The sequence below is a fragment of the Anas platyrhynchos genome, chromosome 1 (assembly GCF_047663525.1).
Source record: "Anas platyrhynchos isolate ZD024472 breed Pekin duck chromosome 1, IASCAAS_PekinDuck_T2T, whole genome shotgun sequence".
Taxonomy (NCBI): domain Eukaryota; kingdom Metazoa; phylum Chordata; class Aves; order Anseriformes; family Anatidae; genus Anas; species Anas platyrhynchos.
In genome coordinates this window covers 131,587,451-131,604,071 of record NC_092587.1, presented here as the reverse complement: position 1 = coordinate 131,604,071, position 16,621 = coordinate 131,587,451, and the positions used below count along the sequence as shown (strand labels likewise).

General features: G+C 41.2%; 1 protein-coding gene across 1 annotated transcript; it reads left to right on the top strand.

The window, feature by feature from the left end:
* Positions 1-2,737: 2,737 nt before the first annotated feature.
* Positions 2,738-14,096, top strand: CLDN34 (claudin 34). The gene is made up of 3 exons (XM_021269798.4): positions 2,738-3,039; positions 8,150-8,285; positions 9,590-14,096. Exon 3 carries the CDS (start codon positions 9,637-9,639, stop codon positions 10,279-10,281), a length of 645 nt encoding a protein of 214 aa, XP_021125473.1. The 5' UTR covers positions 2,738-3,039; positions 8,150-8,285; positions 9,590-9,636; the 3' UTR covers positions 10,282-14,096.
* Positions 14,097-16,621: the final 2,525 nt, after the last annotated feature.

The following is a 16,621-nucleotide window of genomic DNA, read 5'->3' as shown; positions in this document are numbered from 1 at the left end:
GTGTCCTTTGCCATGCTGTGACCCAGGGTGGTGTTTAGGAACCCATGGAGGATCTTGCTGTGGCCCATCCATCTCACCACCGCTGGCCACCTCCACCTGGCCCAGAGGACCAGTGAGCCTGCCCTCTTGGAGGGTTCCCAACCGCTCGCCTGACTGCTTTCTTCCCCTTCTTAAGGCATTGAAATGTGAGGGGTTTTTAACCCTTTCAGACGCCCATCTCAATTTTGGGTGTTTATTACTGCAGCAGCTCTGAAGTGTCCAGCAGCTGTGTAGGTGTCCAGTGGGTTGTTTATGGTGTGAGCCTCAACAGCGGGCACTGATTGCCATGAGGTGATCATGCATTCTGTGAGTACATCCTCACCTTTTCAATGTCCTGCTTTTTGATGTTATTGAATGTACTGTTGATGTTATATTAGTGATCTGGTTTTAAAGAGACACATACAAAGCTGCTGCTGGACTAAGAAAAAAACTCACTTTGTGATGTGAGTTATGTCATTTGATAATGTTTGTCTTGTCTGAATTCCCCAGGTCTCAAGGGGCAATTTAGTTTGGCTATAAAGGAATATACTTAGAAAAGGTGTTTGTGCAAACATTCTTCTCAGACTTGAGTTGTGGTTTAAGGAGCTCATGCTTGGGTTACAGTGTTGGATTTGGAGACATGCTTGTCTGATGATCTGCAGAAAACAAGCGGTGACAAAGAATGAGGATGCAACAACCCTAATCCCCAATTCACCCATCAGCTGCTGGCGAGCTGCATGCAGGAAGGCTGCTGGGTTTCCTGACAGAAGTAACGTTTATCTTGAAATAAAAAATGAGAAAATGCTTGTACCTGAATCTCCAAGCTGTTTATGGGTCTCTGAGACCCATAAGACTGCTGCTTATTTGGTACCATTTGTTCAGCAATGTACCTTGCAAGGCATCTTGATTTCAGACTTTTTTTCTTAAATGTGGCAAATGAAAGGAAAAATAACTTAAAACAAATATTTCCTGTTCTGTGGTATTTAGCAATGAAACTGTAAACCACAGAAAGGACTGGGCCTGCTCTAGAGGACTTTGAAGTCAGCAGAAATATTCCCACTGATTTCAATGCGCCTTGGCCAACAGGAGGAAGAAAGCAAATGCTTTCTGCCTGAGAAAGTATTAACCATTGGCATTCAAAGAACAATGAAGTCTCATGTAAAATGTGTTCCCTTAAATAAGGTAGTCAGAAACTTTATTTAATTTCCATCTGCTTCCTAATAATTTGCCACTAATGCACTAAAAAGGAATAACATGTCTACAGAAGTCATAATCAAGTACTGAGAAAAGACATTTTATACTCTCATTTCCTGCTTACATTCTATTTGGTGTGTACTGCATTTCTCACTGATGTAATGGTTTATGCTGCTGGTTATTTTACCACAGGCTAAGTGCTGTAGGTTTCCAGCTAACTTACACTTCATTGCACTGGTGGCAGTTGCCAATTACAATTTTTAGGTACAGGTTAATCTTTAAACACCACAATAGGCTTTTGGAACTGAGAAGAACCATGTGGGAGATGCAGAATTTTGGGGGCAAAGAAAAGTTGTTCCGGGAGTAACGCAGGGGTTGTCACTCCCATAGCCTGGCCAGGCAAACAGGCTGTGTGCAACATCTTCACATGTAAAATCAGCAATGGGTTTCCCTGCAGATTTTGTCTCACACCGTTATTAAATACAAAGAAAAGAATCTATCTCCCAGCTGCCTACTGCCCGAGGATGCTGTCCTTCTGAATCAATGGACCCATCATAATGTCAAAAAGCTGTACTCAAGTCTAACACATGCCACCAAGCCCATCGGGGTCTAGATGTGCCCGAGCTTGTTGGCATGCAACAGCAAAGCCAGTAGCAGAGCATGCCTGTGCAACAAAACACCACCAACAAGCTGTCATGCACAGAGGAGATGTGCAGATCCAGGAGCTGCACAGGAGAGGACTGTGTTGCCATAGCCTCTGGAGATACATGCACACGGAACTAGTGAATCTCCATCAGCTGGAAGATACAGCAGGAGAGGAGAGGAACTGCATTAAAGGTGATGAGAATTGAAGTTACAGCTTAATGACACTTTGCATCCCTCCTCGGTGGTGGTAACAACCAGTCATGGTGCTAATTACAGATGAGAATAATTTTTCAATGAGGATTTCCTCTTACGGGATACTTCTCCTGTGAAATAAACTTCCTTGTCTTTCATCACCAGTCCAGGAAATGTCCTCCCGCTGTAGGAGCGAGCGCATCTTTTAGAGAATAGCATAATTTATTCTTTGGTTCAAAGAGGAGAAACCAGAAGGCAGTTAAGAACTCTCCTACCATTTATAAGAAGCATTATTTAGATTCATGGGAAAACCACAGAGGAAAGCAAATATAAATATGTATAATAATAATAATAATATTAATAATAGCAATTTTAAAGAGCATCTAAGGCACCAAGTGTGGTACAATTTACATTGAAGTATGGGTACAGTCAACCACAACCCAGCAAGAGAACCGCTCAGCTTGAGTTTACTCTTGGAAACCCTCCTCCTTCTCCCCTATACTTCTCCCCACTGCAGAGCTGCACTAATTTTGTTTTTATAAATACTGGATAAAAACTCTAACAAAGAAGAAAGTGTTGTGAAATCTCTGTATTCTCTTTCAAATGAAAATTCTGTGTCCTTCAGGCTGTCAGGCTGGGACATCTTGGAGGACTCAGGCTGTAATCACAAGAGCAGTATTTCTGAAAGAACGTCTTAGATAAAATTGAATTTTGCATGTGAGTTACCTATATACATTGGTAAGTGTTTTAGAGCAATTAGAAAAAATGGCATATGGTAAAGCTTACATATTTTTATAATATGTTAATGATTAACTGACTCCTTAAATCTTTGTTGACTTAGTGGGAGAGTGACAAGGAACTGTGAGGTACCTGTTTGGTAGCGCAACAAGTCAGAAAATTTGCACGGGCATTTTTTTCCACCTCCTTTCTGGAACTTGCTTCATCCAGCTGACTGCTTCAAAGCCTTAGGCAACTCTCAGACTCACAGAAGTAAGTCTTCTCTTTCTTTATATGACTTATTTTATGAAGTGCTGATAGAGAACAGATGGAGAGAGATTTAAATATTTATTTGTTTCCTCTAAAGAATGTTTTCCCAATTGGGAATTGAAGAATTAAGTTTTTGAGCATTAAATCATAGGGATATTGCTAAGAAGAGACCTTCTTAATTACTCCACCGTTTTTGTTGCCGTTGTCTTTTTAACTTCCTTTTTCCTGCAAGACTTAGATTGAACTAAGGCTTTGGTTAGTAAGCTATGTCCTGTATAGACCAATAAAGTTGCATCTAGACTATAAAGCTTTAGGAAAGAAGGATTTGAATGTTAATTTCAAAATGCACGTGGTGCCTGGCAGCGTCTAAAGCTAAAATATTTGCTTAAACATGAGAAAAACTGAAATAAATGCATTCCCGCTTACACAAGCCGGGAAAAACAACTTTGTGTATATTTTATAGAGGAAGAGTTTATTGTGCACTTTCTTTTCAAGGTGGTTACAATGTGCATCAGAATTCCTAAAGCAGAACAGTCTTTTGACAGGCAGATGTGCTGCAGCCAGGAAGCAAGGATAGGCAAACATTGTCTATCCTTTTAAATAAATATATTTATTATATTTATGTGCTTGTTCCTTGTAAGCAATAGCACAGCTAAAATAAAGCCCACTAAAATAAAAACTGTAGCAACAGAAAAGCAAAGGATGATTCTTCCTGCCTGCTTTGGAAAACTCTCCTTTCAACCACCCACCCCATGCCTACAAAGAAAGCCTCACACTCGAGCTGCCGTGTGAAGGCTGTGTGCTCGCCCACTCCCCTTTTGTGGGGAGTTCCTCAGGCACCGTAGGTGATGGGAGCTTTCACTCCTCCTGACCATGTGCCTGTGCAGCACCTGGGCTGACGCTCTGGGTGCTCCCAGTTTCCCCCATTTCTCCCACAGGCATCATCTGTTCCTGTTCTTTTGGGATGACTCCTCTTGGGCAACTTCTTCGCATTCCCCGGGCTCATGATCAGTGCCCTGATCCTTCTGGTCTGTCAGAGACCTGGATGTGGTCCCTCAACTGTGCCACTTAGGCTTTAAACAGAGCTCCTTTCAAGCCTCAAGGCAAAGGCAAAGCAGTCTGTAAAAACTATGACAATACGGGGTCAGCTAGGTCCCATTTCAAGCCTACTGCCATCACACTCCATATGCCCCTGCAACATTTCCTCATTTAACTTTGAGCTTAAGGTAGGATCAACCACAGACAAGTAAATTAGTGAGGCGTATGTAGGAATTATTGGTTTCACTTCATCCTGCCATCAAAGCAAATCAAAGGAAATCTTTCCCTGAAATGGGCAAAGAACTTTTAGACAGCTAGATTTCAATGTGGAACAGAAGAGAAGAGTTTCTGCAGTTTGCTTTTTTTAAAGCATGAAGCGAAAGGGGAGGCAGCAGGGTTCATAACACTGGATATGGACATTTGGGAAGAAGGGGGGCGTATAAGGTGTTTTAAATCTGGAAATACTCTACAAAGGCTTTTAAGACTTTATGCCCTCCTAATTTGTCTTTTCTAATTGAAAATGGGTGTATTAGGGGTACACCGGGTGAACCTAACCACCAGACATCAGGGTTCAAGACCTCTCATCAAGGAGACTGCTGCTGGAGGTCCCAGTGCACTGCCAGGCTGGCACCAGTCTCCACAAGATCCCTGCTACATGGCAAACTTCCTCAAAGCTGCCAAAAAAAAGCTAGTGCCATCTGGCCCTCACCCCATCATGTGAAAGGATGCATTTAAAGACAAGTTTTGAGGGTGATCTCACGGTTGGGGGCACTCTCTTGTGCCCCCCTATACACTGAGCCCCTGGAACAGGCCCTTGGCCTATGAGGGGATCTGAGACCCAGTAACCCCAAAAGGCCCAATTACATTGAAAGGCCCAATTACATTAAAAAACTATGCTAGCTAATGTCTGACATTTTTTTTTCTTTTCCTTATTCACCTTCAGGATATTTTAAATCTTTTTTATAAAGTAGGTCTGAGACACAGCTGATGCTTACAGACTGCTGAATGTAATTAAAATAGATTTTCACAGGGACCAGAATTAACTCCAGAAGTGAAATGCATGTAGGTGTCATTGAGGTTTCACTGCTCTGAGAACACAGTTGCAGCCTTGTGTCACTAGAGATTACTGGAAATACAAGAAGTGTAGACAAAATCTGACGTGCAGCTTCATTTGTTTGCTCCCACTGCTGTGACCATCAGGAGATGGGACCGTGGCCACAAAGAGCTGACCTTTACCTCTTAGGCTGCAGCATGCCATTTTGTTCTTTTTAAAGGCAAGCCTGAAGCACAGATGACCCCCGAAAGCTCTGTGAAACCATTGAGAGCAGCTTGTCTCCATTTTTCTCCTAGAAGCAAGCCTGTAGCAGTAAGAAAATTGCCACAGCTCCCAGGCATTCTCTTCTGTTCCTTGTACTGAAGAGAGGGAAAGCCATGTCGCAGAGTGTCCCTGAAAGAAAGGGGCCCAACACAAGTTTCACAACAGCTACTCACTGTGTACTGATTTAAATAAAAAGCAGCAGTAAAGATGAAAGGATCCTTCAAGTCTTTATATTTGGACTAATTTACTAATGTGTACCTCTTTTTCATTAGCTTCTGTCTTCCCTGTGAAAATTTCCATTGAATGCTATCAAGTTTACATTTTGCTTTTACTCAGTAGGGTATTTGGTTAAAAATATACCCATGAATGAAATACCTTGCAGATTAAGAAAATGAAAGATGTATCAAGAGAGAAAATGACAGCAAGGCACTACCAGGTGAGGAGCCTGTGGAAGTGGCTCTCTTTTTTTTAGCTCTTGTTTCTAGACTTCTGAAAGAATGGCCCCAGAAGTTGCTGGAGTGCTTGTTGGATTGGGCTGAAGCTACTTTAAATGATAATGTAGATGTATAGGGACACCAAGAGGTGGAACTAAGCCACCTCTTAACACAGTCCTCTTGCTTCTTTGGGTGACAAGGGTCTTCAGTGCTGCCTTTTGCCCACTGACATACACAGCACGTACACCTACCTGGCTCCTCCTGGCCTCACTGGCTTTGCAGTCAACCTCTACCCCAGGAAATATCTGGCGTGTAAACTCTGAATGCTGGCATCCACAGCTCCGAGTGAGCTTCCAAATCAAGATGTGCATGTCGGAAAAGCCAACTGATTATTCAGACGACCTCCCGTCGCTGCCCGAATATGAGTTCATTTGCCTTGGGAGATTTTGGGTAGTGCTCACGTTACATCACTGTGTTATTCAGATCATATAGGTAATCTTACTATGCTAACTGAATTAATTCCAAACATTTATATAATTACCAAAGCATGAGATCAGTCAACAGATTACGCCATCTCAGCCTCTCGCCCCGGCTGTCCTGGAGCAACCGCGGCTGGAGGCGGCCTCTGCTGGCGGCTCCGGGCTGTGCTCGGGACCTGCGAGCAAAAATCTGTCTTGGCCAGAGCTCCGCAGTTTTGGAAGGGCTCGCAGTACACTCACCTCGAAAGTCCGCAAAAAAATGAGCTCGTCTGGCTTCCAAGAGCCCGTGGGGGGCTTCCAAAGAGGGGTGAGCAAAGGCAGGGTGAGCCCGAGGGGCTGTGCCGCGGTGGGTCACGCACACGGCCACGCGCCAGGACCTCGAGGTTAAACACTGGATGGTTTGGCAAGACTAAAATATTGAATCGGCAATGAAGGATAAGCTTAGAAGTGCCTCCTCTAAGACACTGTGCAGGCTCCTGATTTATGTAAGAAACTCGATGCTAAATACACTATTTTCTGAATCCTATCCTTAAAATCAGTGCTTCTGGCAAGTGCTGCATGCCCATTCTGAGCTGAAGATTGCAGTAAAACCTATAGTGCTTTTATTAATATTCACTATAATAGAGACAGGAAACAGAAAATAGATCACTGTGCTTGATTTTGATGTGTTTTGTATGTCAGGCAACTTCCTTGCCAACTTGACATTTCATTCATTATCTTCTTGCTAATCCTAATACAAGCAATGATGACTATGGGCCTCTGTCTGTTTTTTCAAAACAGGCGAGTACAAAAACTGTAATTCAACTTCATGATTGATCTCTAAAGTACTTCTTCACTTCTTTTCCACACAGATTTTTCTCTAAATCAGTACCACCAGGTTAGATCTAATAAGCTCCAGTAGGGAGGGTACGGAAAGTAAGCCAACATAAGCAACTTCTTGTGTTTCTAGACATTTGGTACCTCATCGAAACATGGGACCTCCAACTTTGTTATCCAGTTAATTTCTGTTGTTTACAAAACTTTTGTGTAAGCATTGAATTCTTTCATTCTACGTGTTTGCTTGTTCTGTATATTTGGTGAATATCACAGTGAAAACAAAACAAAACAAAACAAAACTTTTCCCATTTTCGATTTTTAAATTTTAATTCTGGAAAGCATTCCAAATGATGTACCATGTGACAGAGGGATCAGAAGTTATGGACACAATCATCTTGTTTAATTCTGTGAGAAGACAAGTGGACAAATTCAACCCATAAATATACATACTGACATCATACTCTTAACAGCTGTCAGTGATACCGAGCAGCATGATTGCATGTCTTTTATGACCTTGATATCAATCAATTGATTAAATGGGTGTTTATAATGAATAGGAAAAGTCTTACAGAAATATGAGCTCTGCCCAAAATGATATTTTAAGATGGTTCAGATCTGGCTTCCGTGTGTTCAACTGATTTAAACAGAAGCAGAAGGAAGTCAACGCAGAAATATTTTGATTGCTCTCTTCTTTTGACTACGAAGAATCAACTGACAGGTACAGAAAATACACTATTTTAACGTGGAAATGTGACAGGAAAAAAAAAAAAAAGACATTCCTAATTTCATGTGAGGGCTACCATACTGTGGCTGTTAACAACTGTCAAATTTATATATATGTGTGTATATATACATACACACACATATATATAAAATCACTCTGCAAATACAGCAGATTGAGAAAGCATTTATAAATAGGTTTCATTTTAAGTAGATACAAACATAGGAGGATATTCTGGAGCAATTTCCTCCACACCAGAAAAGATTAAATATACATTTGCAATAATGGAGATTAATATGTCCCGCAGGAAACCAGTCCTATTGAAAATACATACATGAACTGGGAGACCAAAATGACAAAACTGAAGATTTTGCTGTGTCTGGCTGGTGTCAGAAACCACTCTGTTCCATCCTCTTATCACTGGCATCAGATTCAGGACTGAAGTAAGTAAATAGTGTGTACTGGTGTGAGAAGATGGAAAGTTTGCTTAAGCCCATGTTGTTGTAAAGATACTGTCTATTTAGGATTTCCACATATGGATTTTTGCAACTAGATTGTATCACTACTTGTATTTGTTAGTTTAAGATAAGATAAGTAAATAGAAAAGTTGTTGTTTTAATAACAAAACTCAGTTGCGGATCTATCTTGTTACTGGAGTGAACTTGGTACAGTATTTCTTCTGTCTTGAATGCACTGGAGGCAGGAAAAAAGGTATTTTAGATAACTCATGGAATACAAAGTTCCCTACTGCCTTTCAGGTCTACATAATAAATTCAAAGTCACATTTTCTCTGCTGACAAGTCATTGCTATAGCTATTCAGAAGGCTTTATTAAAGATGTGGGAAATTAAGAGGGCTTTTTCATTAAAAAATGACACCCTTAACTTGCACTCAGGCTGTAGAGTCAGCAAACAAACCTAGAGCCTTTTGTTAGGTGAAATGACTAGAGTCTTTTCCACCACAGCCTTAGGATGATTTGGGCTGGAGAAGCCAGATATGTTATGAACAAGCGTGACTTGTGAAGGAAAAATGCTGCAGAAACCTCTGTTAATATCTGAGGGTGGGAAACTGAGGGCTGCACAGCCAGGCTCCAGCCTCTGCATAGAGCGTTGCATTTCTGATTCACTCCAGTGTTTCTGATAAAGCACTCATAGCTGAATAAGCTAAAATGGTCAAAGTTCAGTTGTTGTTATTAGACTCGTGGCCTGGGTTTGCTCATGCCTCTGAGCTACGACATTTTCTAATGTTGGTCCCAGTGGCCCTAGAAAATGGCAGCAGAAAAGCAGAAAGTGTTTCAAGCAGGGCTGCTGTGCAGGAGCCACAGCTGTCAGGGAAGACACACATGGCTTCTGCAACTGCCTCATGGCATCTCACAGTACAGGATCCCAAAGGTTTTCTCAAATTTACCTTCTACTAGCCAGTACCCCCGGGGCTATTGGTTGCATGCAGTGCATACGAGGGCCTTTGGAACATAACAGTTGACTTGGGAAAAGATGTATTTTCCTTTTGTGAATGTAAAATAGAGGTCATGTTGGGAGCTAATCATTATTTTACCTTTCCTTTGCTTGTGATACAGTGAAATATATGGAATTAAAGCCTAGATATTATTTATCTATGGGCTTCAACACTTCGCTACAGTTAGAGAAAGGTGACTACCAGCCTCTTTCCACACATGTACTTCCTCCTGCTTTTCACTAGCAGAGGCACCATCCACACAATCAGTAACTTTACGATGTGTTTCTTTCCAGTACCCATCTCTCTTTGCACGGTCTGAGATAGAGCAGACCTCCAAACGATGAGCTCCCTGACCAGCACCTCACACCTCCAGCTGGCTGCCTTTGCCTTGGGTACAATAGGCTGGATCCTGTGCACCATTTCCATGGGACTTGTGGAGTGGAGAGTGTGGCATGTGGACAACACCACCATAATCTCCTCTGGCATTGCGTGGGTGGGGATTTGGAAAGTCTGCTTCATCAGTTATCTTCATGTCTCATCTGGCTATAAAGAACAGTTCTGTCATAAATTCAGTGGCTACGACTCCTTCATCCCCCATGAAATTTATGTTGCCCAGGGTCTCCTGCTGATCGCCATGGTCATGGGTTTGCTGGGACTGACAGCCACAGTATTTGCTCTGAGAAATATTTATATGGGAATCAGCCGCAAAACTCTCATCACTCATTTCTTCCTGCTGGGTGGCTTCTTCTACATATTTGCCGGTCTGTGTGTCCTGGTTCCAGTGAGCTGGAACTTCTATTCTGTAGCACAAAACCAGAGCATCGCTTTTCCGCCCTCTTACTACATGCCCTCCAGCCCCACGGCACAGGAAGTCGGTGCTGCCATTCCCATTGGGATCATAGCTGTCATCTTGCTGCTGCTGAGTGGGACTTTTTCTCTCTCCTACAGATTTCCTATAACCACAAACACAGACATGAAATCCTGATGGGATAAATCCCCCCATGCTGTTTCAGAACAAGAGCGCAGTCAAAAGATAACTGTCAGCACAAGTGATTTTATAGTCAAGAAACTGCAGAATTTAATTGTATCCTACAGTAGCCACCATAATTTGTTATATAAACCAGCTGAACTACCATTTTGATTGTCACATATGACAAGAGGTTCGTTTTTGAGATAACTGCTGTAAAGCAGCAACTGTGATTATTAAGTTTTATCAGTCTCCCTCTTTTGTATATACAAACTTTGTTGATTAACTTATTTGTGTGTGAGTGTGTGTCTCAGGTATTTACTATATTTAAAGAGCTGAATCTGAATTAACTGTCCTGTTAGAAACACATGGAATGACACGTGTTTTACTGTGAACTTGCTTCCCTGTTGGTACTGAAGTATTTTGTCCATTATTAAATGACATTTTTAGTGAAGTGTATTTTGTGACAAGTTGAGACTTTTAATACATATGATATGACTGTATCAAATGGTTGTTTCAAATGAGTCTTTGCTGAACTGTCTTACAAAGCTCTTGCCAGTCTCTCTTCTTGCTCTAGGGCATGTAAAGAGCCGTGTCTTTAATGCTTCTGTTTTTCTTCCAAGCTATTTGCATTTTATGTTGCAACATGTTTGCCTGTGGGCAAGGTGTGCTCTTAGTTCCTCACCTGGGCAGAGCCAAAAAGTCTGCAAACATATGCTTCTTCATCAGACACTTCACTGAATCCAAAGGTGTTGCAAAAGATGGAAACTTCTTCTAGAAGTTATTACAAAACTGCTGCCAAAATCAGTGCTCTTAGTAGTTGGGAATACTCAGTACAACTTCCCGAGTATGATTCATCTAACCTGATGCAGACATCTGTACCTAAATCGGTCACTTTAGTCTTTGTTTATAGTCAGTGCAGAGAAAAAGACAGTCTAGACAGAAAAAGACATCTATCCAAAATAGATGCCTAGAGTAGCTGGAAGATGACATGCTCCCTAAAAAATCTGTTTCTCTTAATTCATTGTAATGACTGTAATAACTACAGTTGCTAACTCATGTGCACACAACCAAACTTCACATAGGAGGGAGGGAGAGAGGCCCCAAGCATATCAATAAAGGAAACAAACAAACAAAAATAAAGAGGTTGGGAGGGATGAGCAGACAGTGCTGACAATCTGATGATTACTGAAAACAGGTTCCAGAAAAAGTGATTGCAGTTTCAAAGAAATGCAACAAGAATCTAAGCAATTTATTTTTACTGTTTTAATTATTCATTTTCTCATAGATTCGGAGGAAAAAAAGAAAAGAAAATGTAAAGCAAACAAACAAAAAAGTAACTCCTTGTACATAAGAGTAAAATGTAAAATGCCAGCAAGACAATTCATATTGCTTGTGGTTGTTACTTATGGTGAGTACTTTTGCTGTCTTTAAATTTTGGAGAGAGAAAATGCCAAGCACCTCAACCTTTTGCAGTTCTCTCCTCTTCTTACTTTTAGGAAGAAAGGTAACTGTCCAAGTTCTTAAACCATTACAGCAGCTCCTCTGTCTACTGCTTGCTTTCTCCCTGGATCCTGGTTAATATTGCTTGTTTTTGCCCCAAGACTGCTCTTGTTCATTTCTGCCTTAAGTTTCACCCCAAATGAACCCATTAGAAACACATAGATATGAGCAAGTTAGTCCTTTATTACTACCTCATCTTGTTAGAGCATTCCATTTTTATTCTCTACATCTTCCACACAGTCTTGTCTTTGCTCTACTGACTTCCTACACAGAATCCCTACAGCACATTCATTCCCTCTCTGGTCTGCCCATCTTTTCTGAAATGGTATCCTATCTCACCATTAGTGATTGATGAGATGCAGTTGTTTATCTTTGGGTTGGTTGCAGTGCTGTGAAGCACTTTCAAATGGTGCTTCAGTGAAGGTGCATGATTTGATATTTTGTTTATTCAATATTGTTTCTAGTTCGATGTCTGTTAAACATCCTACACTACATTGACATTTTTCTTTTTAAATGTGCAGGTCAATAGAACTGTTTTCTCTTCCCACAGTGCTTACAATGATACTAGATTTTATCTTGTTGTTGTAAAGAAAAAAAAAAAAGATGTATCCATGCCAGCATTTCCCCACACTAATAAAAGACCAATATTTCCTGGCAAGGAACTTGAACTTTAACAGAAATTTAGTGTTTTCACAACTTTTTTTTTGAACTCACATATGTAAACACAACCCCAGTTGTATTTATTATTTATATTTACTAAATGACTGTGTTGGGTTCACACTTACTCTTCTTGGCTTAAAGAGAAAGCAACAAACAACATCACATGCCTGCCAACTTTTTGCATTGCTGCCACAGTTGTTTCCATCAGGGATTCTGTTGGTCTGTCCTGATATGCGATTGTAAAACATTTGTCATGGGTCATATGTGTAGATGAGGTGTTGAGAAAAATCCCTAGCCAAACACTGAAACGGATTACCTAAGGGTACGTGTCCTTTTTCAAAATTACATTTTACTAAAAATAAGTTTAGACAAATACTGCCGTGCATGATATAGAAAGGTCTGTGGCTATGATCTAGGAGAAGCTCTTGATGTCCTTTCCCACCGTGCTTCCAAGGTTTCTAATGCAGGCATCTATCAGTAGTTACACGGTCCAGATTACACTTTGATATATAACAACTTGTGGTTTATAGTCAAATACAAGAGGATATTAAAAATTCCAGTCCTTCCCTGAAGAAAAGATAGGAGAAAATAAATCTTAGCTGAAAATAAGGTAGAGGCAAAACTTCCATTGGTTTCAATGGGATCAGGTCTGTCTAATCTTGATCCCCCCAGGCTGTGTAATTCATAAAATTCTAGTGAATGTTTACATTTATTAAGATTTTGTAATTGGAGAAAAGTAAAGTAAGGTATTTGTTTCTTCACAAGAGAGGAGGCAAGGTTTCTTTGTGCAAACTTTCATGATACATTAGTTAGAGAATTAAAAAAGTTAAGCTACCTTTCAGTAGTTCAGTATGTTACCATTTCAGTTGGGTTTGCACAGCTATTTTTAGGGTTGCCTACAAAATCTGACACCTGAAATAATTTGGATTTAAAACTCAAAAAGTGCAAAAATTTTCTGGAAGGCTATTTTCAACCTAGATTACTTCAGGGAGCTACTCTGTAGCCTGTCCCTCCCTGCCATAATTTGTAGTAGCACAACTGAGGACAGGCAGTGAGCTGCGGTGCAAAGATAGGATTGTGTGGTCAGAGCCTTGAGGGACAGAGAAAAGGGGCGAGAACAAGCAAATTTCACTATGGAAGAGATCGTATCATGCAGCTACATCTTCAGCTTCAGTGCAGACCCGGACCTGCTGCATCTCCAGTGACAGCGCTGCTCGCTCTGTGGGTTCCACCCTGTCTAGGAATGTCTCCAGGCTGGCCTCAGTTTATATGCACAAACCAGCCTTGCTTTATTTTTTCTGAGTTGACAATAAACAAGTGTCTTGTGATTAGCTCACATGCCTGAATGCACTGCTGGGGCTGATCTAAATACCCAGACTCTCTTTCAAATCTGCTGGATATCCAGACACAACGATAAGGCATCCATCTCTAACCTGCAGAACATACTCCTTGGCACTATTGTATCAAACAAAACATTTTGCTAATCTTATTTTATGCAGACTATTTACCTTACCTGTCTATTTATTGCCACAGACCAAAATGTGTTAAATACTCTTCTCAAAAATGGATGCTTAAATAGTGGGAGAATCTGAAAAGTTTCTAATGGTAAAACAGGCCAATAGAACTAGTCTGCTGAGATTTTCTTCCCAGGTGAATATGTAATTCTGACTAACATCATTTGAGTTAATGTTAAGGAAGAGGAAGGAACAAGAGGCATTGTACTGCAAAGTAGGTCATAAAATTATTTGGGTTAAGTCAATAAACAAAATTTTTTATTCACATCAGCAGTTTTACATGTAGACAATTTTAATTGCTGACTTTAAGTTCTTTAGTTTATTAAAAACAATGCTAGTCTCAGAAAGAAATGTCTTTGTTGTCACATGGCTTATGGTATATTACAATGATGAGAGTGAGGGTGTTTTTCAAGAGAGCTATTTTTAGGTCTTGGACCATTTTTCCCTTAGAATGGAAAAACTGAAATGTCACAGGCAATTTCCTGCTCTTTAGGCCATTAAAATACTTCAGGACAAAGAGTTTTTGCTTTAAAAATGTAAGTCTAGCTGGCATAGTGTTTTAACAGTGAATTGTTTTCTTAAAATAGGAAACCAATGTACATTAAATTAAAGGTTCCCAGAAGAGACATGTTCTCTGTGAAAATATACCTTTTTCAAAGCTGAACTGGAATTCCTTTCATTCTTGTTAAAATTTGTATTGTCAGATCCAGCATCAGCTCATAAAAATGTATTTTTCAACCAACATATTCCCTTCCCACTACTCAGATATTTACTCTATTTACATTGCATGGTGACATTGTTCAGTAATTAGCATGGTGCTTCAAAGTGTATTGGCTGCCAATCATTTTATCAAAACCACCTATGCACCTATGCACCAATCACAAAAACCTAAGTTAACCTCATCTCAAAATTATAAAACCAACAAACACCAATAAATACTGGCACGTTTGGAATGGGGTACAGTATGAACTGTTAAGATCCAGTTCACAGAAAGCCACGTTACCCCCTTTCTCTTGGGATGTATTTGGAAAGGTCTAAGCACAAGATAAATACCTGGAATGATATTTTGAACAAGCATGTAAGTTTTAAGTGGTCCAACACCCTTCAAGGTTTCTGACGTGCAAGCTGTTTTATGGAAGCTGAATATGCCGACCCATTATGGAATAAAGTGGCACTTGAGAAAAGTTACGTCCTGCTTTTAATTAACATTCTCAAAATATTGCCAGGTACCTGCTCTCCCAGTCTGTCCCAAATGGCCTCAGAAAAAATACTGTAAGTAGAAGAGAATGCATATGAAAGCAATACAGGAGACTTCTGGAGTGCATCAAGGATAACATCCTGGTCCGGGTACTAGAAAAACCAATCAGAGGAGAAGCGTTCCTGGAGCTGGTGCTCACCCATACAGATGAACTTATTAAAGAGGTTAAGATTGGAGGCAGTCTGGGCTGCATGGCCCACACCATGGTTGAGTTTGTGATCTAAAGGAATACTGGCCTGGCAAAGGGCAAAGTCAGGACTCTGAACTTCCAAAGAGCAAATTTCCACCTGTTTAAAGATCCAGTGGATGAGATCCCATAGAACACTGTCCTCAGGGACAAAGGAGCTCAACACAGCTGGCAACTTTTTAAGTATGTTTTCCTTATAGCACAAAAGTTCTTCATCCCCCTGTGTAAGCAAGCAAGCTGGCAAGGTAGAAAACATGGATGGCTGGTCAAACTGAGGCACAGGAAGGAAACGTAGAGGCAGTGGAAACAGGGACAAGTGGCCTGGGGAGAGGACAGGGATGCTGTCTGAGTGTGCAGGGATGGGATCAGGAAAGCCAAGGCATGGATGGAACTGAGGTTGGCAAGGGAGGCAAAGAATAACAGGAAGGGAGTCTGTAGGTACATTGCTCAGAAAAGGAAGGCCAAGGAGAGTGTAACCCCACTGACGAAAGAGAAGGAAGAACTGACAGACATGGAGAAGGCTGAGGTACTCAACAACTTCTTTGCCACAGTCTTCATTGCCAGTAAGACCTCCTATGTCTCTCCTTTCCCTGAATCTGTAGGTGGGGGCTGAGGGTCCCTCCTGCTGTAAATGAAGACCACCTGATGGAACTTAACAAGTACAGGTCTATGGGGCCCAGTGCCATGCATCCTAGGGTCCTGAGGGAAATGCCTGATGGAGTTGCCAAGCCTCTCTCCATCATATTTGAAAAGTCCTGGCAGTCAGGTGAAATCCCCAATGACTGGAAAAAGGGAAACATTATTCTCATTTTTAAAAAGGGTAGAAAGGAAGAGCTGGGGAACTAGTGACTGGTGAGCCCCACCTCTGTGCCTGGGAAGATCATGTAACAGATCCTCCTGGAAGCAATAACAAGGCACATGCAAAACAAAGAGGTGATCTGGGACAGCCAGCATGGCTTCACCAAGGGTAAATCCTGCCTGACCAATTTGGTGGCCTTCTATGATGGAGTGACTGCATCAGTTGACATAGGAAGACTGACTGATGTCATCTAGTTGGACTTCTATAAGGCCTTTGACATGATCCCACATGACATCCTGATCTCCAAATTGGAGAGAGATGGATTTGGAGGGTAGACCATTCAGTGGATGAGAAATTGGCTTGAAGGTGACTACCCAGAGAGTGGTAGTCAATGGCTCTATGTCTAGGTGGAGGCCTGTGATGAGCAGTGTCCCTCA

Bases quoted from the DNA above. Each gene is read 5' to 3' on its own strand.
- CLDN34 (XM_021269798.4), top strand. From the start codon at position 9,637: ATGAGCTCCCTGACCAGCACCTCACACCTCCAGCTGGCTGCCTTTGCC.